Source organism: Amblyomma mixtum, chromosome 1, assembly GCF_055824585.1.
Source record: "Amblyomma mixtum isolate Tamu chromosome 1, ASM5582458v1, whole genome shotgun sequence".
NCBI lineage: Eukaryota > Metazoa > Arthropoda > Arachnida > Ixodida > Ixodidae > Amblyomma > Amblyomma mixtum.
Window position 1 is genome coordinate 57,528,005 of NC_143012.1, and position 25,734 is coordinate 57,553,738.

The 25,734-nt window shown below is 47.9% G+C and overlaps 1 protein-coding gene across 1 annotated transcript; it reads right to left on the bottom strand.

Annotated features, from left to right (window-relative positions):
• Window positions 1-395: 395 nt before the first annotated feature.
• LOC149366370 (inaD-like protein) lies at window positions 396-25,734 on the bottom strand. The gene is made up of 6 exons (XM_089570587.1): window positions 25,549-25,734; window positions 24,147-24,353; window positions 22,501-22,712; window positions 15,823-16,148; window positions 3,789-4,051; window positions 396-434 (listed from the first exon to the last, which is right to left on the bottom strand). The coding sequence occupies exons 1-6, from the start codon at window positions 25,585-25,587 to the stop codon at window positions 396-398; spliced, it is 1,086 nt and encodes a 361-aa protein (XP_089426713.1). The 5' UTR covers window positions 25,588-25,734.

A 25,734-nucleotide genomic window follows, 5' to 3' on the forward strand; every position in this document is an offset into this window, starting at 1 on the left:
CCCCCCAAATTTTCTGAGCGCCGCATCTCCCCTCTCTCCCTCACTCCTTTCGGCTTTTTTTTCGCCGATGCTATTCCCATCGCATTCATATATAAAAAATCGCTGTGGCTTAGCTTGGTTAAGCCCGGTAATTGCGAAAGCAATATCCGTACCTACGCCATGGTTCAGCTGGTAGTGTAGCTGGTGGTGGTGCTTGTGGTTAGACTTGTGGTGATGTATCGGTTATGCAATCCAATTCAATGCAATCCAATCTAATCTTATCTAATCCAATACCATGCAATCCAATCCACGCCGCACGCGGCGGGCGCAGGAGTTAGGCAGCAGCTACCAAGCGCGGCCTCGCCTCGCGACGGCACAAGTTGGAGTCCTGCTCTTGCAGCTGTGACGTCACATCGCTAGGCGCGCCGCTCAAGGTCAGTGGTAGCTGCCACGGCCTAATAGTACGCGGAACTTATTGCTGAGAAGAATCACACCTCTTCGCTACCGCACGAAGTATGGCACTCCTTTTAGTAACTGTAGGCACAGTTCGTACCTCTTCACGTCAGCCTACTTTTTCATCCTTTGAGTTGTCCTCATATGATCATAAACTATTACGAAAATAAAGAGTGGTTTTTTTAAGCGCCTCTGCGGCCGGGCGCAGGTTCACACGCATGAAGTATTTTTGACAAATGCCATTCATTCGCAGTTACTGACTGTTATTGAGCAGAAGTTCTTGTGTTGTTGTAAATCACATGAAAGTATATAAAACTGCCGCGACTTTTCGTTCTTTACGCATGTTCTTTATGAATCAAGTCCTCGCAATCCTGTGTACACTCCTATTTTTATGTAGATAATAGAGTGAACGAAACGACGGACCGTCCGGCTTTATTAGAGCAATTAAAAGTATTTTAACTCTACGGACTACGATACTGTTTGGGCGCAGGCTTTCTTTTACTTTTTTTACCGGCGGCGAATAACACCCCCGAAAAATATTTTTGGCTACCTCTTGCACTCTTGCCAAGGCCTTGGACTGCATGCTTCCCATGCTTTTGAGGGAGCTATAACCAGGTCTGCTGGAGGCAGATCTTCCACGCAATACCAAATTATCTGATCCAGCGTTCCTAGTTCGCTGCAACGCTGGCAGTAAGGATTTACCAGATCAGAAATATATTTGCACTGACCCGCGAATTTGGCAGCGACCGCGTCTGCAGTCGCAAAGCAGACATTTGGGCTAGTTGGTGTGAATTCATGGTGGAAAGCAGCGCAAACTAAGACAGAAAATACAGAACAAGAGGGGAGACACTACAAGCGCTGAAGTCGCCTCCCCGCGGTGGCTTGACCTCGGCCGAGCGACGAATGCGGGGGAGGCAGACTCGCCCCAAGATCTCTGTAATAACTCGCAATGGCCTGGCAGCTGTCCAGCGTCTCGCTTCGCAAGGCCCGCGCGTCGCAGTCCTCCTCACCAGCACGGCTGACAAAACCTCGAGCGTATTGGTGAGCGACCCCGTTCACGGGGATCACTGCATAAGCCGGGACCCATCATCATCATCATTATCATCATCAGCCTATCTACTCCCACTGCAGGGCAAAGGCCTCTCCCATGTCTCTCCAATTAACCCTGTCCTTTGTCAGTTTCCGCCACTGTATCCACGCAAACTTCTTAATCTCATCCGCCCACCTAACTTTCTGCCATCCCCTGCTACGTTTGCTTTCTCTTGGAATCCACTCCGTTACCCTTAAGGACCAGCGGTTATCTTGCCTTCGCATTACATGCCCTGCCCAAGCCCAAGCCGGGACCCAAACCAGGCCAATTACTTTCCTGCCTTTTGACATCGTGGTACTCGGTGGCGGAGATTCGCCCTCGCGCAAAGTTGCGGAGGACCGTCTTGGAATCGCAAAGAATGGTGCTGGCGCCTTCCTGAGTAATTCCCAGCGTTGTAGTATCCTCTTCAGCCATCAGAACTCTGCTCGCGTAACTGCCGAGGCTGCTACATTACGCTGCATCCACAAACACGGTGCTTCCATCCCCCCGAGTATTTTTCTCTGAGCAGCTGTGCCTTGGGCCTCTCCGTCCATCGTGACAGCCCACCAGCACATTCTTACCCGATGGGCACTAAACCTCCCTTGGACATCTTGTAGACATCCTAAAGATCCGCAGGACGTCCCTGGGACTTTCAGTGCCCACTGGGCAGGGAGTGGTCCGACTCTAATGCATTGACGGATTTCTACCGGCAAAACTACCCGGTCGAGGGAGTTTCCGTCCCTAATATCCTCAGGCTTCGTGGAGTCCCGCTTACGTCGTCCGGAGCCTCTGCTCCTGCGACGTCAGCTGAGCTTCCATGAGTTACTCTATGGTATTGTGCATCCACGGTGCCGCAGTGGAGGTCTCCAGAATAATGTCGACCAGCTATGGATTTTTTACGTGCACTAACATCGCACAGCACACGGGCGCCTACGCATTTCGCTTCCACTGAGACGCGGCCGCCGCGGTCGGGTTCGCACCCGGGTACTGCGGCTCAGTGGCGGGCGCCTAACAACCGAGTCACCGCGGCGGGTGTAAGCCAATCACTGACAAAGGCGTTCCAAACAAAGGACACTAAAACTGCGCTCAGCCTTTCTGCGCATGTGCAGCCCCTCGGCACTTCATAGCAGCATGTATCAGATTTAATGCAAAGGCGCAGGTTTGCGCAATTGGCGCAGCATTCCCACCACTGACTTTTTTTGTTTGCCCACTGCAAGTAAACCGTTAGATTTAGCTCTGCTTTTCTATCGTCCTTTAAAATATGTATTTTTTTAAATTACGACTGCTACCACGGTAACAGCGGCAGTGACACCACGTCCACAATTGTGTGCCTCGATGTGGTTACGAGTCACCCTAGTCTTCAACCAGCAAAATAACAGTTGCCGATATTGGTGACAGAAATCAATAACATTGTTTCAGTGAGATACAAGTGTTCTAAAGCACACTAATGCTTTAAACTGGCTGTGTATGCGATTTCGACGCTGGTGACAGTCTTCACTCCTCTAATGTAAGTCAATGTGCGAGGGTTTGCACAAAGCCGCTTACCATGCGGAAAGAAACGCTCTATATGCCCAAAAAATAGAATTTTAAAATGTTTTGCTACGTTTCTCAGCAGCACAGCTGGGCTTACGTTTATGTTCGCGAGGAGCTTTCGATTGCCGCCGAGGAACCATGGCCAATTTCAGCGCAGCAGACTGCGCGTGGAAGCTTATGCAATCGTTTGCCCTGGTTACTGACGCGCGACCTCTGGGCTGTGGATGCCCGACGGCAAATCGCTGCTCAGACTGAGCGAATTAACAGTGGCACCCATTCATTCAACTTACTCGGCATTTTTCCTTACTGAGATGCACGTAATTTAGACGAGGCCAATTCGTCAGTTCGAATGAACAAAAAGCTCGATTCGGGCGAGTTCGAATTTTCGATATTCTAATTTTAGTTCTGTTAATGCAAACAAGGAAAATATTGGATGAAAGTACTGTGAACATTGAGCTCCACTTACTAACAACACATTTTGCTCCTTGAAATCAACCAAGCTGTACACTTTCCATATGCAGCTAATGTCTGTTGTTTAAAAGCTTAAACGGAAAAAGAACAATTCACAAGGCCACTTTAAAAGGGGTGCTGAGGTGTAGACAGTACAGGCGTTCTCAGTTAAGCATTCATGTTTATTGAATAAGAAAAAATAAAACAAAAACAAGCAAGTGATAATGGAGTTATTTCGGCTTTGTCTCTTGATTAGTGACACAACGCACAAAGATGGCGTCGGGCGGTGTGTTACCAAACTCGCCCTGTTGTAGAGGTATGAAGAACCAATGGACAACAGCGAGCCATCAGGGCTAAAAGCCAGGGATGCAATGCTCGATGGGTACTTGTGGAACTGACAGAGACGCTTCTTGTTGAAGCCGTCCCAGATGTTCACGTGGCCGTCACTGCCTCCCGTCGCAAATGTGTTGTACAAGTTGTGGAATGCAATGGCGTTCACAGGGTAGATGAGCTCGATGCCATTGCTGTCTTTGGCACGGTGAAACTTGAAGGCGTACTTCTTTTGCACTTCGGGGTTTGGATCCAAGTATTAAACAGCCACGCGCCCTGTGGAGAACCATATAATCAGGAACCTGATGAAACAAGTGTAGGCAGGACAGACAAGAAGGTCAACCACCGGAAGTACAATGAGAAGTGGCCTTCCTGTTGTGGTCATTATTCTGACTGCTCTAAGTTCTCTCTCCAGTGGATAGCCAACTTGATCGAAATGAAACAGTCTAATGCATCTTGCCACCAGAAAACAAAGTTAAGCAAGTTGATTACTAGGAGGCTTTTTATACTTAGCTAGTACAAGCTAAGCGCCCTAATTCAATGGTTACACAAAAGCTCAGCGGCTGAGGCACTTAGCTGACGAGCACCACACCACGGTTTCAATGCCCATTTGCATTTAGCTAGGGTCAAAAACCTGACAGGACACTTAAGCTCCGCCTTTAGGGTATGATGTGATGGCGTAAATGGGTCCCTTCTGTGGCCTAGGGTTCTCTTGGCATATCACTTCACAGCCACGGAAACTATACGTTCCTTGGCCTAATGTAACGCTTAACCTACACTTAAGAATGCAATGCAATAGCATTACTGATCCCTCTCGCACAAGTACTCCTTCTCTGTCGCCTAGGTTCTACCTACATGCCCAAGTATGCAATATTGGCCATTCCATACTTCACATTTATTGAACGGAGGAAGTCCTCCTACCGACCCTGGCATAGTGGAGGAGCGGTTAAGTGACGTGCCACTGTCACAGCAGGTGGCTATGTTTGGAACAGCGGCTGTTTCATACACAGCAACTAGGCTTGTGAGATCCAGGCTGTGATAACGTCACAAGGTCACGTGACTTAGTGACAGGTGGGCCACCGGAATTTTTTCTCTTAATGCCGACGACAACGACAACAGCATTTATGCATTTTAACAATATTGTACAAAAGAACGCTTGTCCTCCCCTGTGGTTGTCGTTTTTTGCGCTGTCTTCCCACCAAGTATGAATGACCAACTAGCCCCGCACCATGTTTTATTGAAGTTCATAACAATACTGTGTCAAAATGCATGAGTACCAGTACACATTACAAAACTGCCGGTGGTCAAAAGTAACCTGGACTCCGCAGCAGGGCATCGTTCAGTGTCCTCTGTCTAGCTTTGGAGCATTAATTGGCAAGTATTATGCACTTTCCCAAGAGTTTCCTGTGTTGTCTTTGAATAAGAAATAAGCCGTGTAATAAGAAGTAAGTCCGGCGCGAGTGTGACAGTACTATAAGGCTTCCCGTTCACGAGCGCCTTGTACGCCCTTTGACAAACGGCACAAGTACGCTATAGGCTCCGAAATTACCAATTCGTGCCATCCAATCCAGATCCAAGAAGGACGGCTGCTAGGGAAAGCGAGCAGTCTTGCAGATGGCGATGCGGACTACTCGCTCGAGTGGTATGGAACCATGAGCGTCGCCGTGATGTTGTTGTCCTCACGATAATAGCTGGCTAATAACATTTCGCTGGAGGATAAATGCTAGAGGCCCGTGCACTATGCGATATCAGTGCACTTTAAAGAACTCGAGGTGGTCTAAATTATCCGAAGCCTCCCCACTATGGCGTCCCGCATAGCCGGACTTGATTTGGCCTAAACATAAACCCATAAACGAGTGTTTCGCTTTCCTAGTGGCCGCCGGAGCACAAAGTGAGACTGTGGGACTTCAAAGAAGCTAGCAAAGCCTGATTTGTTTTTCAGTTTGGAAAAGCAGAAAACCAGGTGTTGTATAAAATAATTCTGACGACCAAATGTCGTATCTGTGCGAAATTTGTCCCTCCACGGCTGATTTGTCCATCTCTTAGCTTGGAAGAGTCCACCGGTGCGAGCCGTCAGATCTCGTGTTTCAAAACGGCAGGATCACCGCATAGCAGCCAACGACCCTTTGGGCCTGGTCGGGCCGCGGCAGACCAAAGCCTGCAGTCAGGCTTTCCACCACCCGTTCTCCAAGCAGTGGCGGAATCTCTGTTGTGGAAACTGCGGAACAAGGTGCGTGGCCATGAGGAGGCGATCCCTCTGGACAAAAGGCCGCTTGAAGTTGTCCCCTATGTGCACAAGATGGCCCATAACCTCAAGAGGGTGGCAGGTAGGCAAGGCATTCAAATTGTTTTCTCAGCCCCTTGCAAGCTATCGCAGCTCTGCGGGCGTGTGGCGGAAGGTAAGCGCAGGGTCGCGTGCACGACGAAGCATGAGCACAGATATGTCAACTGTGCCACTGATGTGGTATACCAGTTCCCGTTGCGATGCGGCAGAGTATACGTTGGCCAGACAGGTCAATGTCTAAACGATAGGCTGCGACAGCACTTCCGCTCCTTGAAACCTGATAATGGCGCAAATCTGCCGAGACACTGCAGGGAATGCGATGGCTGCTACCCACAGTTCAACAAAGCCACCATCATCGGAAGGGGCAGGTCGAGGCTCGAAAGAGAGATTTTAGAGGCGGCACACATGCGCAAACTTGGGCTTGATATGTGTGTGAGTGAGCCTTCCGTGGCGCTTTTAGATAAAGAGACCCGGTTTCTGTTAAACCTGTGACGGGCATTTCTTTGTTGTTTTTTGTTCGTTTCTTGTTCGTTTCGATGTATATCATTAATTATCTTGTGTGTTCCACGTGTCACTATCTCAGTTCTCGTACGCTATGCGCAGATGCAACCTTTGCTGCAACATGTCTTTTTTCAATAAACTTCAGTTGCTAGTTACCGCTCGTCCTGTCCTCTTCTCGATCTTCAGTCCTGTCAAGTTTGCGGTTATTCCTCCTTCCCAACATGTCTGACCAACTGGCCCAAAGCTTCCCCTTGTCAGACCAAAGAGTTCGCGACTGCAGGGCGCCAAAGTTCCTCCTTGCCAGCACTTGTTTCTGTGGTGTGTGCGCGGAAACGTAGGGAGGGCGGAGCCTATGAGGAGGCTAAAGTCCCATTGGACATCGACCAGCTACCGGATTCCCTACCTAGGTGCCTGGGGAATATGAACTGCATTTAAGCCGCAAACTGTTGTGTGTCGGGAGCTTCATTTCCGACTTTTGGTCTCTCTGTTTATGTTGTAAATAAGTAAAATAACCCAACAAACCAAACCAAACCTAAACCTTCATTTGCAGCCGTGTTGTCTACGACTGAAACTATTTGTTCATGGAACGAAATAATTGCGAAATTGAAGTTTTCCAGAGCGCTCTTTAGTGCACCTTTAACCAACTCACTTAAGAGACAGTTCACCTTGAGCGCAGCTTTTTCATACAATCCTTCGGGGAACCAACCAAATGGTCTCATATTGTTTGTCTTATCTGAGAATTCATCTTAACTGAGTTCGTCTTAGTGGGAGTCTACTATCATATTCTTGTATTAAAGAGTTATTTTTGGGGGCAAAACGCAATGCTCTTGCTTCACTGTTGGGTGACGTTCTTTGCAAATCTGTAGCTTGACACAGTAGAAAGACTGTGCATCAAGGTTTTACAGATGCAAACTGTGGGCTTTGCACCAGATCTCAGAGGGCGCAAAGCAAGTATTTTTTACATCGGATGTATGCATGTGTGTGTATAAAAATTAATTAGTGGATTTTCAGCGGTTATGAAAGCAGTCCCAACAGAATTCTTGGTGGCGAGGCACGAGTCCCACCTGTTATGCCGACGTCAGGATTCTCAAACACACTACACCTTCAGACGTCACTGGAAGGGGGGATTGACAGAAAATCATGAAAACCCTTCCACAAAGCGTATTCAAACGCATATATTGCGTCGTAAGAAAGGGGGCCCCTCCGAGGTAGCGGGGGATTCCTGTTTTTGCAGCTCGACAAGCTCTCTCCAACTGATTAGGCTAAACGAAGTTACATTAGGTGGGGGCTCTCCTCGTTCCGGTTTTCTCGCTTCATACGTGTCGCTCGAAGTTCCATTGCCCGTGGTTCCATATACTAAGCAGCTGGTTAGAATAAATGGGCCCCTTCTCCTGCTGTCCGAGGTGAGGCCCTGGGCTGCAGCCCCCTTAGACCCCCCCCCCCCCCCCCCCTCCCTTAATCCAGCGCTGGCTGTACGTCGTGCGGGGACAGGCGACTGCTGGAGGTATCGCCTATCACTACTGCACCCGTAACGAAGAGGACCGCCCGCGGTTGGCATTGTGTAGGAGGTCCTCTCGGGCTGTAGCTGGTACGGGGAGAGGCGATCGCTGGAGGTGTCGCCTATCGCTACAGCACCCGAGAAAACCGCCCACGGTTGACGTCGTCCAGGAGGTCCTTCTTACTCGGGCTGCAGGTCGTACGGAGACAGGCGGCCGCTGGAGGTGTCGCCTATCGCTACAGGACCCTTAACAAAGACCGCTCGCGGTTGGCGTTGTCCAGGATGTCCTCCTTGCTTGGGCTGCAGGTCGTACGGGGACAGGCGAACGCCGGACGTGTCTCGTTTCGCTGAAGTCGCCGCTAAGAACAGACCCGCGCATTGGACTCCGACGTGGAAGTACAGCAGCGGGTAGGGACAATTGCAGCAACATGTGGCATCAGCAGGGTCGCTGTCGGCTTCAATCTGCAAATGTTGATGACGCTCGGGGATGGACTCCACCGTAGTCGGCAAGGCACAAGAGGAAAAGCGGGCGGTGCATTCGGGAACCCCCGTCGCCGCAGCCGAATGTGTATAGGCAATGGTGACTGCGGCGAGACGATGATCGTGTTCTGATCAGAGAAAACAAGGTGACATCGTTCGGAATCACAGGAGCGCCAGCCACGGGCGAAAGGCGACGGGTTAGACGGTAGCCATGTTGCTGCAGCTGAAAGGCTGGAGTCTGCTGCAGGCCCCTGGAAACCTCCGACTGCTGGCAATGAAACTATAGGGCGGCGCTGCAGGGCCGTTGGTCGGAGGTCGCAGGAACAACACATCGTTCGTTTTGCCTCTGTGCCCTCGAATCCGATATGAACGCAGTGCCGTTCATCTAATGGTAGACTTCTTAGTCCTCGTAGCGTGCCGTGTTCATTTCCTGTGTGTTGAAGAAGTTCACTGCTGTCAAGAAAACCGGGAGGAAAATTATATGAACTGATCAGAGGGGGAAATTGAAATCAAGCCAAAATGGACATCGCTACAAATCATTAAGTTCTATAGGAACTGTTAAAAAATTTAGAGGACGCTTGAGCTTCGCCTTTGAGAGTAGAACGCGACATCGTGTTGCAGGTTGCAGCGCTGTCAGGGGGTCCACGGAAGGCCATCGCCCGATCGGCGCGACGCCTTGACCGTTGGACAAATCGAAAATTTAGTTTTTTTTTTGAGGAAAGAATTGGTGCAGTAACAGTCTCACTTATCTTGGTGGACACCCGAACCGCGCATGAAACCCTTTTTTTAAGCAGTCCGCGATTATAGGTCGCCGTTTTGAATCCCTGTCGCGAGCTATTTTCTCCACCACTCCAACCTTCCTGTCTATATTTATTAACTAAAGAGGCTGTTTGGGCTTGTTGCTCAGTGATCATGGTTAAAGAATGCACCGCGAAAACATAAGGACAAACGAAGAAGTGGACAGCACCATCCTGTCCACTTCGTTTGTCCTTTTCTTTTCGCGCTGCATTCTTTAACTATATTTATTGGTCCCTTCTACCTGTCTATTTTTGTTAGGCCTAACCTGTGTAACTGAACCACACGCACGCGTTTTTTTTTCCCTTACCGCAATCACATCTTTTGCTTACAGCCTTCCTAAGCCTTCCAAGTCCCGATTCTTCGCTGACCAGCCCACGTGGTTTATGTGGCAAATGCCTGGGCAAACGTGACGACTTCGCAACTGTTGGCGTGAGCCATGCCCCATGCAAGTCCTTCGTTATCACCACACAATATGCTTTTAAGGCATCACTGGCAAGCGGGTGCATGTGGATTTCAGCTTGGCGGGTCCGAAGTTGACTCAGCATCAGTCATGCAGCTGCGGGCACTGTTCTCACAGTTCACAGGAATGCGTCCTCTTTTGGGAACTGTTGTAGCGGAGCTACACTCAGGCAGGCAGGCAAACAAGTGACGCATGCGTCGTCTCATAAGGGCCGCAACAGTGAACTCGGTGAAAATCTCTGTTCGCAGCACAGGTTAGTATTCGTCATGCTACAACTGGTGTAAATCCCTCCAAGTAGGGTCCATTGCGAGATATTCGCCTTGGATGGCGCTACAGGCAAACCGGAGACACAAACCACACACTTAGTTTGCAATAGTATATGCACTTGGTTTATTTTCCCCTTGGCATTCAACAATTCCTCATATAAACAGTGCGGCTCGACAGAACAGAAGGGAAAGCACCGATAGGGCGCCGCTTAAATTGCCTTCCCGTGGAAAAGGCGCGCGGAACAACAGGAAGTGAACCCGACACTTCCGCCGCCGCAGCGCCCCACGTGGTGGGCGCGAACAGCACGCACAGGCCGGCAGTTCTCCCTAAGCATGAGAGAAAGATACGCCCGCACAACGCCATGAGGAGATCCGGCAAAATGCTAACCATGGAGCAAACTTGGTCCGAGAAAAAAAGAAACAAATTGTCCTGGGACCGACCAGTGAGGAAAATGGCTCGCCTTTCCTCCTTAATTTGCAAGGGTACACCCTTGCCATTTCTTCAGCCGCGAGTGAAAAATTTGCGACCGCCTCTAGAAAGCAACGACTGTCAAAGTGAACGAAAAAGAGTGGGCCACAAGCCAGGATGTGGAACTTGCATGCTTTACGAGCACATGCTTCATATGAAAGTGCGTCACACGAACATCAAACTCCAGAGTCAAAAATTAGCACTGCGTACTGTGCCAGGTGAATTGTCCAAATCCAGGAGTAATAGTGAACTTCCTCAGCCTTTCTTAACTGATTAACAGGTAGCATCATTTCCAAAAACGTAGCACACTGTATACCTCCTCTCATTGCATGTGCTACATCTCAAAAAGCTTGGCAAACAGCTGTATATGATTCTAATTTTTTCAGCTCTCAGCCAAACCAGCAAAGCAAAAGAAAAATGATTGACAATATGCTACCAAAAGAGACCAATACATTTAAACATTTTAACTGCTTGTAATATTACTGCTTGCAGCACCCACTGCTGTCACCAGGCTCGTCAAATTATTCCCATCGGTAGTAAGAGAGTAATTACCCATTAGCATTCACCATTAGCATTTGTAGCCATACTGCTACAAAGGAAAGGTATACAGCTTCCCAAGAAACTACGTAGTTAAAGAAAAATTCATTCTGGACTGGGATTCAAACCCAGGATCACTGCCTCACCGAAGCAGTCACTCTACCAACAGAGCTAACCAGGTATGGCTAGCATATTATAGGGCAAGAGCAAACTGATCAACAAATGTAGAAGCTTTATAGCTTTCCTTTGTTTAGTCATGGCTGCACTTGGTGGATACTAATGAGCAATAGGGAGTTTATTACGAACCTATTCCACCTTGGGAGATTCCCCTGAAACACTTGACCTACTCCCATAGGCGCAGCAGTGAACTGTTTTCAGTTGGAAAGGTACTCGAAACAGTCTAATCACTGGACACAACAAATAAAGATGAAACCTGGTGCCCACCTATGGCCAAGTGCCTTACAGCCAAGCACAGCAATAAGCAGGCAGAACAGGATGTCACAGAGAAAGTAATTGAGAAGCATTGTTCCTGAAACTTCTCCTGTAAAGCCACACATAAGGCCTGGCCTAGGCATATGTAAACAGCGCGCACAACAGAACATCCAGTAGTTTTTCTTGCAATTTTGGCCGGCTTTGTTACTGTAAATTACATCCGCTAGCAATATGTACTTGACTGAAGCCCACTGCTCCATCTGTATCTTTTTATTTTAATTGAATTTTCATCCGCCGTGCCCATCATTAGATAATTCTGCAGTGAAGGTTCACCAACCAGCAGCAACTGGAGCTTTTCCGCAGTTTATTCAGTTTATTTTCTTCAGCCAATGAGGCGGCCACCACATGCTAGTGAATGCTAGTGTACAACGGATCAGCACAAAAATGCTGATCTACTGAACAATCAGTACCAGCTCTTTATAATACCAGGCTAAAGCATAAAACAGCAGCATCAGCATGTTCCCCTGAGAGTATATAGATGTCATAGCAGCAGCAGAGTGTGCCTAGTTACTGGTGGAGTGCACCCACAAAAGAAGAAAATGTGTTCATATATACCTGCTACACTGCAAACATACTTATGTAGAGCTATGCGTTCGACTGCAGAAAAACAGAAAAAGGTCTACCAATGCAACAGAACTACACCTCCAAATAAAATGCGGCCAAGAGGATGCTCTGGCGAACGCTCTCAACGCACATCACAACATTTGATAACATCGATTGCTCGAATGTCCGACCTGAACATTACCCTCTTCACAAAGCATTGATGGATGCGAGGGATGCGAGGGAGATTTTGCTTTGTTAGTATATGCTGCATTGCCACTCTGAACAGTTTCACAAAATTTTATAGACTTAGCCTAATTACAGCTTGTGTGTGCATCACAAAAGCATGCGCACATTCTAGTTAAACCGCAGTGGGTGCAGTGGTAAGGATGTTTCCATTTTCGCACAAAACATCTTTTCCACAACTTCTAAGCAGCAAGGAGAATCTACTTAAGTGCAGCCTCCTTGAAGTGACCAGTGCACGTCCTGTGAATGCGTATTGCACTAATTAGAAATAACAGCAGTGCTTAAAACAACACACCTAGACGGTGCACAAAGACTGCCTGATTGCCACTGGATCTCCCTGGACGTCTTGAAGACATCCTGAACATCCGCAGGACATCCAGGGGAGTTTTAATGCCCATTGGGTGATTACTAGATGGCACTGCTGGTTTAATTTGTATTCTCCGGTACCAAGAACAAAGCTGGCCACTGGATCTCCCTAGGACGTCCTGAAGACATCCTGAACATCCGCAGGACATCCAGGGGAGTTTCAATGCCCATTGGGTGATTACTAGATGGCACTGCCGGTTTAATTTGTATTCTCCTCGTACCAAGAACAAAGTTGAGAAAGCAGTGCACACACATTCTGCCTGAGAGCATCCTCTAGAGTGTTGTTAAAGACAGCAGAAAATGGAGCTAGTATAACTGCAACACGTGTGGCACATGCATAAGAAGCAAGACAGCAAAAGTACACTCTAAACATAAGTATGCCTATATGGGAGTAAAAAGGGAATAAGTTATCCTCTACACTCCTTTATATAAAAGGGTGTGCACTAGAAGACAGCTTGCACCCTATTTACTCCTTACCGTTTAGAGTGTAAATGCAGGTGGTATTTCTCAGGGGGATAAGCGCTCAAAATCAGACATGCCGCCTTCGTTAAAAACAGTGATGGTCCGACAGCTACTGCTATGCTGGCTTCCCGCATGAAGTTATCTGTGCAGATTTGTCTTGTTTGTGTGGACAAGAGGCAGAGAATAACGCTGCCACTTCCAGTTCTTTTTTGACACTGTAGACGCATTGAGAGAGGGTCAACTAACACAACTAGTTAAAGGAAACAACAAAATGCAGTCAGCAATCTCCAAGGGATGAAATCTGTGCTGATGAAAGCAGTGTAAAAGCGTTCAATGGGACCTTTCCTGAGGTGCCTTCAAGGTTACGAGAATGCACCTGACCTGCTTCTCCTTTCATGGCACAGGGAAACCTAACAGGTATCACACATCAAGTATGCCTACCACATCTGGAATAAAAACAGTCAGCAAGATAGTAAAAAGCAACATGGCAGAGCCGCTGAGATTATGCCAAACAGCGCTGCATTCACAGCTTTGGGTTACTGTCACTACACGTTAGTCCTGCTGCTTCTTAAAAATAAAAAAAAAACGGTCTGCAGTTTGAAACACCACACGCCTTAGATCTGCTCCTTGAAAGAAACACGCACGTGATAAGCTAATTTTTTTTCGTGACACGTATTCCCTGGGCTTCTTGAGTGGCAGATACGATATACAATGCCTACATATACTTGGTCCTTGACTGCTTCCAAGAAAACAAGAGAAAAAAATATATACACGACGCATGTGCACCTTCATTTCATGTGCTCCCATCCCAGATGCACAACTGGGCCCGATTCTGGCTACATACCGAGGTTTTCGAATCCCGCCAAAAAATATAAAGACAAGTGATAGGGGATCTCAAGACTGTTCAGCGAACAGCTGTTTCTAAATTTGGTGAATTCGGGGGCAGGATCCGGTGTTTTTCTGCTGCTGCCTCCCTGCGGTCACCAGCGTGGGTGCACTTTTCCGAGTGTATCCCGTGTGTCTGCGTGTGGTGTCGCGTTTCGGCATGTGCAACTTGGTTTTGGTCCCATCGAGTGCGAAGCTGCAAGGTGATGGCCTGAAAGGCGGCGCTGCTCTGCTATGCCCCAGAGCACTCCAAAATTACCTCCTCGCCCCTTCTTCTTCCCTGCCAACCCTCTCATGCACCGCTTTTCTAATGACAAACTGCCTTCTTGAGGGGAATACAAACGACATTGTGATGTAGAGAAGTATAATAATGAGCCGTACGCTTAGATAGGCCTGTTCGCCCACCGACCAGGGAAATGTCACAACAACGTATTCATCGGTGGTGGAGGGACTGACTGACTCAACTGCAATGGTCCCACGCGGCATCTCTAACAAATGAACAAAAAAAAAAGTCTATACCTCACATTTCAGCGCGCGAAAAAAATGCTATGGGTGCAAGCACTTCTTGCCGTCCGAGAAGTAGTTAAAACTCTTGGTTAAGCCAACAACGCACCTCAGGCCTCGTACAGTTCCCCTGTCCTTCCTCTGCCGAGAATGATTAGTATGGTCGCTTGGAGTGCGCCTGTTCTCGATGCATCGGCGAGCGAACTTGAGACCGCTTGCGCCGACGCTTCGCTCTCGTCGCCAGCACAAGGCTTTTGTTTAGCTTCTATGCAGTGAGGACCCTTGCATACGTCTGGAAGTAGTAGCTGCCCTAGCAGTGGCAAAGTAGAGGGCGAGGGGGAATAGCGAGAACAGTCGAGAAGCAACCCAGGAGAGGCACGTGGCCTGTCACAAGAGAAACACTTCCTCGAAGACTCGGAAACAATGCGATAGCCACTCCTCCACCACTCCTCCGTTTTGCCGCGGCGCTGGTTTCTAGATGATGCGATGGTACACTGTGACGATGTCTTGACAAAAACAAGAGTTTAAGAGGTTTTAAAAAAACTAGAATGTATGCAAGGTACCTACAATGACGACAATGAGACAGAGAGAGAAAAACAACAAAGGGAAGAAAATGCTGAATGGGGGCAATGACACAACTGCAATGGCACCCGCAAAGCCATGGCTTCTGCAGAGACCGGGAACCTGCCCGGATTTAGAAAAAAGAAACAAAGAAAAAGGAAAGAAAGCTCGCACACTCGCGTGCGTCGCATACACATAACGAAGTGACGCACTGTTTTTTTCACCTCAGTCCATATGGATAAAGGCACGCTTGACACAGCTGCAAAGGTTGTGTTTGTAGGAGTGTTAAGAGAAGATCAAATGAGGATGGGGGAAAAGACCAGAAAGGAAAAGAAAGCAAGCTGTACCCTTGAAAATGTGTGCACCACAGGCAAGTCTGTTTGCCGAGAAAAAAAAAACACTTCCCAAGTGCGTTGGGAGGGCAGTGGCTTCTTTTTGCTTCTTTTTTTCCCGTGGAGTCTTTTTGCCCATCGAAAGCAGTCTGCGTATAGCCTCACCGGCAACAAACGAGCACCACTTGCCGTCACATGACGCCATCTAGTGGCAACTGCCGCACACAGTCACACTTCACCACTTGGCACAGTGCAAACGAAGCAACTCTAAGATGCGCGTCCATGCCGCCGTCACGACAAAGGATCGGCCGTGGTGAAGAGGGATGCCGGCGGTCGTCGGGCTCTGCGCGGGGCTAGGGGCTGCCGTCTCCAAGACTGAGGTGTCAAGAACGACAAGTTCGACGGCTCCGCGGGCGTCGCGGAGCAGTTCGACGGCCTGCTGGTGCGAAAGTCCTTCGAGTGAGTGGCCATTGACGGACAGAATGGCGTGGCCGCGACGCAGGCGGCCGTCGCGGGCTGCGGCGCCTTCTTCGAAGACTGTCTTCACGTAAATGGGGAGGTCGCCATGCGGCGACCCTGCACCGCCCACGATGCTGAATCCCAGGCCTTCTGAGCCCCGCTCCAGGGTCATAGTCATGGGTCCGTTAGCAGTGCTGGATGGAAAATGGTGAAAAAGCAGAAAGCGTGAGCTGGGTTATTTGAACTGTACTAGGTGAGCTTAGATATCTTTGTGAAAATGTAACCAACCTGCTAAACTTCATGCTGCATTTACTATGCTTTGCATTTGAAGAATGGATTTCTACTTCACCGAATAAATTACAGTAGAACCCCCTGTATTAAACTAGGTTAGAGTAAAACTCGGATATAGTAAAGTGAAGCTGCGGTCCCATTTTGCCTTCAATAGAACCCCACTATAGTAAACTAGGTTATAGTAAAAACTCGGATATAGTGAACTGAAGTTGCGGTCCCATTTTGCCTTCAATAGAACCTCACTATAGTAATCTAGGTTATAGTAAAAACTCGGATATAGTGAACTGAAGTTGCGGTCCCATTTTGCCTTCAATAGAACCTCACTATAGTAATCTAGGTTATAGTAAAAAGTTGGATACAGTAAAGTGAAGCTGCGGTCCCATTTCGCCATTCATAGACTGTACATTTTTTTTTTGTTATAGTAAAGCTTTTTTTTTTTCAAAGAAATGGCTACAGTAAAAAGCGTCTGCTCATGGTAATGTACTTCCCGTGGAATGATAACATCACCGAAGACGCGAAGTCTAGGATCACGAGGCAAATAGATACCCAATGCGCTCTTTGAAGTGGCTTTACCATTGGGCTCGGCAGTCGCAAGGAAAAGCCAACGTTTCGAAGACCTTGAAGCCGTGAGACAAAGTGCGCGGTGCGCACGGAAATAGTAAAGCAGGCTATGAACGTGGAAAGAAGGTTGCGCGGCTCGTTGAGAAGGGGCAGGTAGAAAAAGTGCAGTGAGGGGTAGAAAAGGGAAGAAATTTGCGTGCATTCGAAACACGGCAACGCGAAGCACGGGGGCGGCAAGAAATGGAGGCGCAGGAGAACTGCGTAGGCGGTTTTTCCGCGCTTGACTTCGTTGCGCGCGTTTCTTAACTAATGCCTCTTAAATGACTAAAGCCGCAAAAGACGATGCAGTGATACGGAAAGGTTTAGTTTTCACATGGAATCAAACTCGCTTTATCTTTGTAGCCACATTGTATTCGTGTAAATGCGGCACTTCCACAAGACATAAATGATGTCAAAAACACGATAATATGCGATAACTGATAATAAATAATTATCACATAAAGAAACGATAAGAGCATAATGTAAGGTATTTCTGAGTGTTTATTTCATAAACCAACACTTCGTGCTAAGTAAGCAGCCAAAGAGCCAAAGCAGCCGGAGCCATTAAGTTCCCTGCCATATTAGCCTATTAGGTGTGAAGTATGGCTCACCTTGAGATTCCTTGGCAGCAGGAAAAGAGAGATTCAATACATCTCCATCAATTTCCACAGATATATATTCCAAAATATTTCAAATTCTAGCAGAGGACATTTGAACCTGTCATGTAGAAAAGCTTAGAAACCCTGCTATTGAAACTGAAGAGTGCTTGATCATAACCCAACCAAGAATCCGGATGTCATAACACCCTTCAAGTCTTCATTTAGCTGTTTCATAAAGCTGAAAATAAGCCGAACACACTCTACCCTCTTCAATGTGCGCTCATTCCTTCTGGAGCTCGGACAGGCTTCAACACTTAGGAAACATGTCCCAAAGGAATAAAGCTGTATATTACAGGGAAAGAGCTATTCTGAATATTTAGCCTCGCTTTCTAGATCCTGAAGCCGATACGGGCCACTGCAAAAACGGGAACAGCTGCAATTTCGTTACAATAGGGAATCCGTCCAAAATGTGTATGCTGGCCACGGAAGTGCCAACACACATTGTCCGCACACAACATGAATTGTGTCGTCCTCAGTTTACATGGCCGTACGTAGGTACGCCGATTGGCACGTGAAATTTGTGGGCAAGATCCCCTGCAACTATAGTGAAGTAATAGCCACAACAAATAAGTAGCAGGACAACTTGGAATTCGTTATAATGGCATTTAACTGTGGTCGTACATGGAATTGCAGCCAGTCTTATATTTGAAGTCAAACTTCTTTTTGGCCAGCGAGAGGCGCAAGTAAGGGGGGGGGGGACAAATAGGCGGCAATATACAGTACATATTGCGCATTATGACATTCGCAGAGCTTTTTAAGATGTGCTCAGAAAATTTCAACACTCCCTTTTGGAAGCCGTAATTTAAAGCAAAAAAATGTGCAAATTGCGTGAGTAAAAACGGTATTTACACAGCGGCATGCGTCTAAGCGACAACTCCTTGGACAAATAGCTGACTTTGAATGGCTGATTAATTAAGTGGTTTGTGAAATGACTGACAGAGATAGAGAAAAAAAGGTTTAGGTTAACTGACTGGTTGATTAACTGGTTAGCAGGCTGATGAAGTTTCTTATCGTTGGGTTGGCTACCAGATTGATATTGAAGGAGAAAAAAGTGGTTTTGATTGACTGGCTGATTGGTTAGTTGATTGGTGGACTGAATAACTCACTGAGATAAAGAAAGAAAAAAGAAATCAGAGGGCACTTTGACGATCTGAAGTGCACGAGGCGAAAGCCTTTTCATGCAACTTTGGCTGCACGGCCGTAGGCACACACGAGGCGGCTATGAGGCAACTTGGACTAGCTAGCCATGACTAATTAGTCATGACCCGCGACTAACTACTAGTCGTCATTGGTTAATGACTTAACTAGTCATGATCGTTTGGTTTGGTTTGGTTTATGGGGTTTAATGTCCCAAAGCGACTAAGGCTATGAGAGACGCCGTAGTGGAGGGCACCGGAAATTTCGACCACCTGGGGTTCTTTAACGTGCACTGACATCACACAGTACATGGGCCTCTAGAATTTCTCCTCCAAAGAAATTCAACCGCTGCAGCCAGGATCGAACCCGCGTCTTTCGGGTCAGCAGCCGAGCACCATAACCACTGAGCCACCGCGGCGGCTCTATACTCCGTTTCATACATCATGTGCAACGCTGTGAAGGCTACGGAAGTAGTCCGCAAAACAAAATAAAGAGTTGGTATCACTCCGCGCTGTCCTGTGGCCGTGTGGTCTAACACGTCGCCCCAGAGTGTCGACAGGCCGCAATGGGGGTGCATGGGTTCAAATCCCACGTGGTGAAACTTTCTTTTTTTTCGCACATTTTTTTTTTCATCGCAAGTTGCATTTCGCGTGACTTGATACAGAAATCTTGTTTTGTTCACAATCGCTTGAATATTATGCCATGTTCTAAAAAAAATGCATGCATCTATTCTTTGATGCATACCGCGTTAATGTGAGCTGTCTGAAATTCGTTGTCAGTGAGCTCGCACCTGCTTTTGGTCAGCAGTGGCGGTTTTCTTCCCGATTCTGCAGCATTGTGACTATGCTTTTTAGATACAAGCTAGAGATTTGAGCGAAAGATGACGTTCATTCGTCGGGTTTAATTAATAAGCACAGTGGTGAGTGCTCCGCCGTGGCCCAATTAACAAGTGGCCGTGTGCAACTTTAGATTTCGCTGTTGCCGAGGAACCCACTCTTTTGTGGGCCTCTCTTAAGGTATCTGGCATGTTATGAATTGTTCTGAGCAACCGGTTAGCGGCTGATCCAGTCTTCGCCAAGAGTCTGGGACTGACTTTGGCACTGTGCTGTAGAGTAGCCCGAAGGACTTGGCGAGAGCAGTTATTTTTTACTGATCGCAAAGTTGAGAAGCAAGATGTCTGTTAATTTAGAATGCTGGTTTGAATTTAGAATACAGGAGCGCAGAAAACATAATCTAGACTTCTTAATCGCCTATTTTCTGACTGTGTATGCGTAACTATCTTGTGCATATCTGCAATTCTTTTGTTTTTGTTAAGGTATCTTTCGTTTTTAAGCAAAGCGCGTTTTCCTTTGTCATTGAAAATAGCTCTATAACTTGGCTATTACATGCGGAAAAAGAGCAGTATTTTTAAACTGATGGGTCAAAATATTTTTACACACACCACCTCGATATGGCCTGTTTCCTGTGTTGTGTTAAATTTAGAACATAGTGTTGACTCACACAGTGACAGAAAAAAGCACTGCCTCAAGAGTTACAGATTTGTTGTCGTGCACAAATGTATATGAAGGCAATACAGAGGCAAGTCAACTTGTCTCTATTTCCCTGCTCACCTTGAAGAGCAGAAGCTGCTCAGGCAGCATTTTCATGCAGCCAGGTAAAAAGAGTTCCAGGGTGTGGGAGCGTCAAGTAAGAATGCAGAAAAAGTTGTACAACGCTAGGAAAAAATATTCTATAAAAGAGACAGGACAATAAAGAATGTTGACACCGCAGTGCTTGCGAGAAATGGTTTATTCTGGAAGCAACCAGTGGCCCCCTTGCCCGAAGGCGCAGCCAATCCCGTTGTTAAACCTTTCAGGAAAGCATCCTGAGATGACTTCACAGTCTTGTCCTGCCAGACGTTTTCTTTTGTGTGCCCTGCGTTGACCCAGGTTTCATCTAGGTAGATGATGCACCTGTAAATGCGAAACAACCGAGTGCACGAGTTAATGCTATTAAGTACGCAAACATACTGCAGCATGTAAGCAGGCAACGCACTGCAACAAACACACTGCTGACCACTGTCGCACAAATAGCCGCTCAAAGACAATTGAGAAAAATAATTATCTCGGCTTTATTGCTCCCTTGTTCGGGATTATATTTCGCGCCCAGGCGGCATTTGGTAGCCAGTTTATATTCACTGTATGTTTGCATGGGTTACTTGACTAATTCGGCCACGTTTGAAATCTTTTCACTCGCGGCGACTGCGAACAAAAATTCCCAACGTTCGCAGCAGTAGCGCCAGTAACTCGCACCACTGGAGCAACGGGCAGTCTAAGGTGGGTGTTTATTCGCTCCTAACGGAGACGACGAGATGGCACTACCCATTGCTGTGCTACGACATTTTTGGCAGTTTTGTTGTTTTTGCTTGCCGCACCAATTCGGATTTAGTGATTAAATCTGACCCATGCAGACACGTGCCCCACCCAAATGTAGCGCAAAACTGGCCGTTAAACGTCACCTCTGCGCCAAAGGTCCGCAACAGCAACGTGGTTAAGACGATTTCCTTTAAATGTGTCATTCTCAAGCAGCAATCACTGTTACGACTACGAGGTTGCAACGCTAACATCAAGCTCTATGTGAAGCGAGTCTAAACGTGCTGCGTAAGAAAATAAGCAAGGAACGATTCGTACCTGCCATGTTCTCGGAATGCATTGATCACCCGCAGGTACCTGCGATCCCAGGCAATGATGTCACTTCGCTCGATCAGCGCAAGGTTCCGTTTTCTTTTTTCGAATGTGAGTACGATGTCCTTCATCAACCTCCACAACGTCGTTTTCTTGAAGTTCGGCAGGTCGTCGTCCTCATTGACAGCCTTTAGCACACTGTCCAGTGTTGGGACTTCCCTCTTCGCGTACATACTGTGCACTTTCAGACGGATGGCATGGACTGTGAAGCTGTCATTCTTGACTGTTCGCGAGCTGGATATCTTCACGTCGCGAGGTCTTTTCTTCGGAGACGCCAAAGGCCAACACAGACGCTCCGCCTTCATTTTGGCAACGGTACGGGGAGATACTCCGGTGTCCTCGCTCACAGCGCTCAGTACTTCCTGAACAGACTTCTCCGGAAAACGGATCCTGGTACGGGAGTGCCTTGACAGCTTGGATGCACGAACCTTCGCGAAAATGCGTACAGGAGAGGTGGCCGCGGCCGCTGAGCAGGACGCCCTTTTCTCAAAAGTGAAAGGGAGCCGGACGGAAAGAGTAAACACGGCCAGGGTTGCGGAGACAGCGAAAACGTGAAATGGAAAAATACGAGAAGCGCAAAATACAAAATCACAGATCTCGATCGATTCGCTCGCAATAGCAGCGTTTTTTGTCACTCTGATGACAAAAGTATTATTCACGAATCGTGCCAGCAAAGCATTTCTTATTTTCCGCTCACCACAAGCAACGCACTATTTTGTGTCACGGATGCAGGTTGCGCAAAAAGGAGCGCTAGCTTTGGCAGCGTTGCACCTGATGTATGAAACGGAGTATAGTCATGATCGGTTAATGACTTACTAGTCCCGACTAATTAGTTGATGACTGGTCGATGACTAACTAGTCATGATTGATCAATGACTAACTAGCCATGACTAATGAGCCATGACTGGTTAGTCATTGATCAGAAATTACTAGTTAGTCATTAGTGGTTAGTATTGTAGTTATGACTGATTAGTCAAGACTAGTTAGTCATTAATGGTTAGTAATTACTGGTTAGTCATGACTTGTGACTAGTAACGACTAGTTCCGACTTTCACTTCAGGTGTAACGGACGGATGGACAGAGTCATGGCTGCGAGTATGAGCGCTTAAAGGCTTTAAAAAAGGGCATCCACTCACGAGTCTGAGCCCGAGACGGACACCTGAGTGGCCCGCTGGGAGGGTGCCCGGCGCAGTCGCCCCACCCTCAAGCAGATGCGGCCCATGGTGGTCTTGAGCAGGGCGGCCGCTTCCTCCTGGCTGGCACCCACCAGGCTGTGGACGTTCACCTCCAGGATCTGGTCCCCCTGGCAGAGGCGGCCGTCCAGCTGGGCCACTCCGCCACGCACAACCTGCACGGGACACACACACACCACTTCACTTTTCTCGCCGCATGCGCAGATGGCATGCTGTAAAACAAGTGGTAAATAAAAGGGGGGTACTGCGCACAAAAGACACGGACAAGAAGATAACACAACATGCGCAGACCTGGGCAGAACTGCGCTTGTCGTGTTATCATCTTGTCCGTGTCTTTTTGTGCGCAGTACCCCCCCCCCCCCCTTTTATTTACCATGATTGACCGACAAGCCCAACAACGTACGCTCTTAAACGATGTAAAATAAGTGTTCTTGCCGAAATGCCCAGCAAGCAAAACACATGCAATGCAGAGCATAGGCAGTGTCCTCAGCTGAGCGACCCCGGAGTGAGTGGCACACACTATGTGCAGTGCCTTTGTTTGAGCAACCACAAAGCATGTGATGCAGACTACCTGCAGTCTCCTCAGCGACCCCAGAGTGCACAACAGAGTACCTGCAATGTCCAGGTCTGACCAGCAACAATGCCTGTGACATAATACCCGTTGTGTCCTCAGCTGAATGGCTCCAGAGCACGTTATGCACAGGGCATGCAGTCTCTTTGTCTATGTGACCGCAAAGCATGTGATGCAGAGTGTGCAGTGTCCGCACCTGAGAGACCCCAGAGTGCATGACACACAATATCTGCAATGTCCTAGTCTCAGCAGCCACAAAGTGTGTGACACAGAATACGCGCAGTGTCCTTGCATGAGCGACCTCACAGAGCACGATGCGCAGTCGACGCAGTGTCTTTGTTTGAGCATCCACAAAGCATGCGACGCAGAGTATGTGCAGTTCAATTCAGTGACCACAAAGTGTGCGGTGCAGAGTATGCGCAATGTCCTTAGGTCCATTCGATTCACCTGCACTTGCTGCACCAGTTGTATAAAGTTCTGCGGCAGTACCGCTTAGGTGCTGCGAGCGTGCAGCGCCAATTCTGGCAGTTGAAGTGCAGCTTGGTACTGGCTGCTTGCCAGTGCCAAGCTGTCGCTACAGCTGTTGTTACAGCTGTTGTTAGGCATGAATGCTTTGCAACTGAACCAGTGAGGCTTGGTTTCGATTGCGCAAATAAGACAAAAGCAAAGGAAAGGTAACACACTACACAAACAAGCGCAGACCTTCGAATTTATTTGAGAGAGCTAGATAAGGCAAATTTGCAGACTTCATTGTGTATCTCAAAAGAAACAATCCAGCCATACATTGTGAAGATGATAGAAATTTACTTTCTCTGACTTTCTAACTAAAGCTGGAAGTCTGTCTTCGTCTTTTCTCGCAACTGCAGCCAAGCACTGAAACAAACTCCCTAGTCTGGGAGTTCTTACTGAGCCAATGAAAGACAAGCTCAGCTAGACTCTCAGTTGCAATTGAAGAGAGAATCAAAGAGGACAGCCTCTGAGAAGGCTAGGGGGAGTGGGAGAGAGAGAAAGCACGCACCTCAGAGATGAAGACACGTGGAGCGTTGCGTCGACCAACAATGCTCAGGCCCAGGCCGCGCCCTGCCTTCTTGTGCAGCTCCACACTCAGAATGTCCTGCTGCGGCTCTTCCTCGCGAAGCACCAGCATGCGCACCACAGACGAAGTCTGCCGTAGTGACCCGATGGCCGCTTCGTGGCACGCCTCCCGCAAGTCCTCGCCATTCACCTGCACAAGTGCGCCACATCATTGCCTCTCTGATGGCTTCTCGCCTTTACTGTCGTCAGGCCAGTGGCCTCTACTCCCTATGATCCCCAGTCACTGTCAGCCCTGGGCAAGTTTTGGCTGTCCTATATATAAACATTAAGTTTATACCAAGACATCATGTAGACCTAAAGGCATAACAGCCCATGCCAAGATGTTAGAAAATTAATCCCTCATAAATCACTCATCTTGGGGTCTGTCATAAGCTCTCTCCGTAATGCTATAAAGTCGTGATTTCTGTTGCACACCATCACAGCTCTTAGCTCTGGTGAGATTCTTATTCAATACTCGCACTGCTGCTTTCTGTGGCTGCCATATTTACTGACACATAGCGAGAGACCTTGGCGCAAAACATTTTGCCCAAAGATTGGGGGTCAACTTGTAGTTGTGGCAAAGGCAGGTTGACTAATGACCATGATCAAAGAAGGTCCACCTGTGGTTGCCATCAGGTACAGTGTGGCGTGCTACAGTCAGACACAACTCAAGGAAAAAGCAGCAGATTCCCCTCAAGGGAGGCCATATAGCCAATGGCACGTCGACTGTCATGATGTCGTGGTTAATCACATTGAACATGGTAGCATGAATGTGCAGGGGGTTGGCAGGAGCAAGGGGATTAACCAAGGATTAATCGTGACGTCATGGAAATTGGCCGACACCATTGGCTGGAGGTCCTCCTATGAGCGGCATTTGCCACTTTGTTCTTGACTGGTATCTGACTATCACTTCCCTCATAGCATCAAGTTCAGACACTGATCCTAGTTAGGCCATTAGTAACTCCATTAACCTGCCTCCTTCTCCTCACTAGAGGCCCAAACTCACTTCACTGAAGTCAGGGGGTTTATATTGTGATGTGTCGTACGATGCTCATGCAACGGCAGCCAAATTAAATATTCGTGCCATTAAATTTTTATTTTTGCAACTTAAAACACAGAAGTTGGCCTAAACAATTAATCCTTCCTTTAGCTACAAGTGAGCTTCAATCGAAAGAGTTAAGACGCAATCAAAGCTGATCTGTATTTGAACGAATGCGAAGGTATTTGAACGAATGCGAAGGTATTTTATCTCTTGACAGATCACCCCCATTTAACGCCCCTCTCAGACTTCCCAAACTCCCTTCCTCAACATAACTTCGCCTGGAATGCGTGATGCGGTGCCTCACCTCAAGTATCTGGTCGCCCGGTCGTAGGCGGCCATCCATTGCGGCAGCACCATCGGGGTACACTTCATGAATGATGACCGCACCCTGTTCCGAGAGAGAGGCACACAGTCGAGTTAAATTTATGGTTACTCTCAGTGCTCACAACAGGAGCCCAGTGATATCCCTTTGTAGTGGCCCCAGGAAAAG

Excerpts from the sequence above, each read along its gene's own strand:
- LOC149366370 (XM_089570587.1), bottom strand. The coding sequence starts at position 25,587 with ATGGATGGCCGCCTACGACCGGGCGACCAGATACTTGAG. Across the intron at positions 22,713-24,146 it reads CACGTGTCTTCATCTCTGAG|GTTGTGCGTGGCGGAGTGGC; the intron begins GTGCGTGCTTTC and ends TGTCCCGTGCAG. Across the intron at positions 16,149-22,500 it reads TCCGTCTCGGGCTCAGACTC|CACTGCTAACGGACCCATGA; the intron begins GTGAGTGGATGC and ends TTTTCCATCCAG.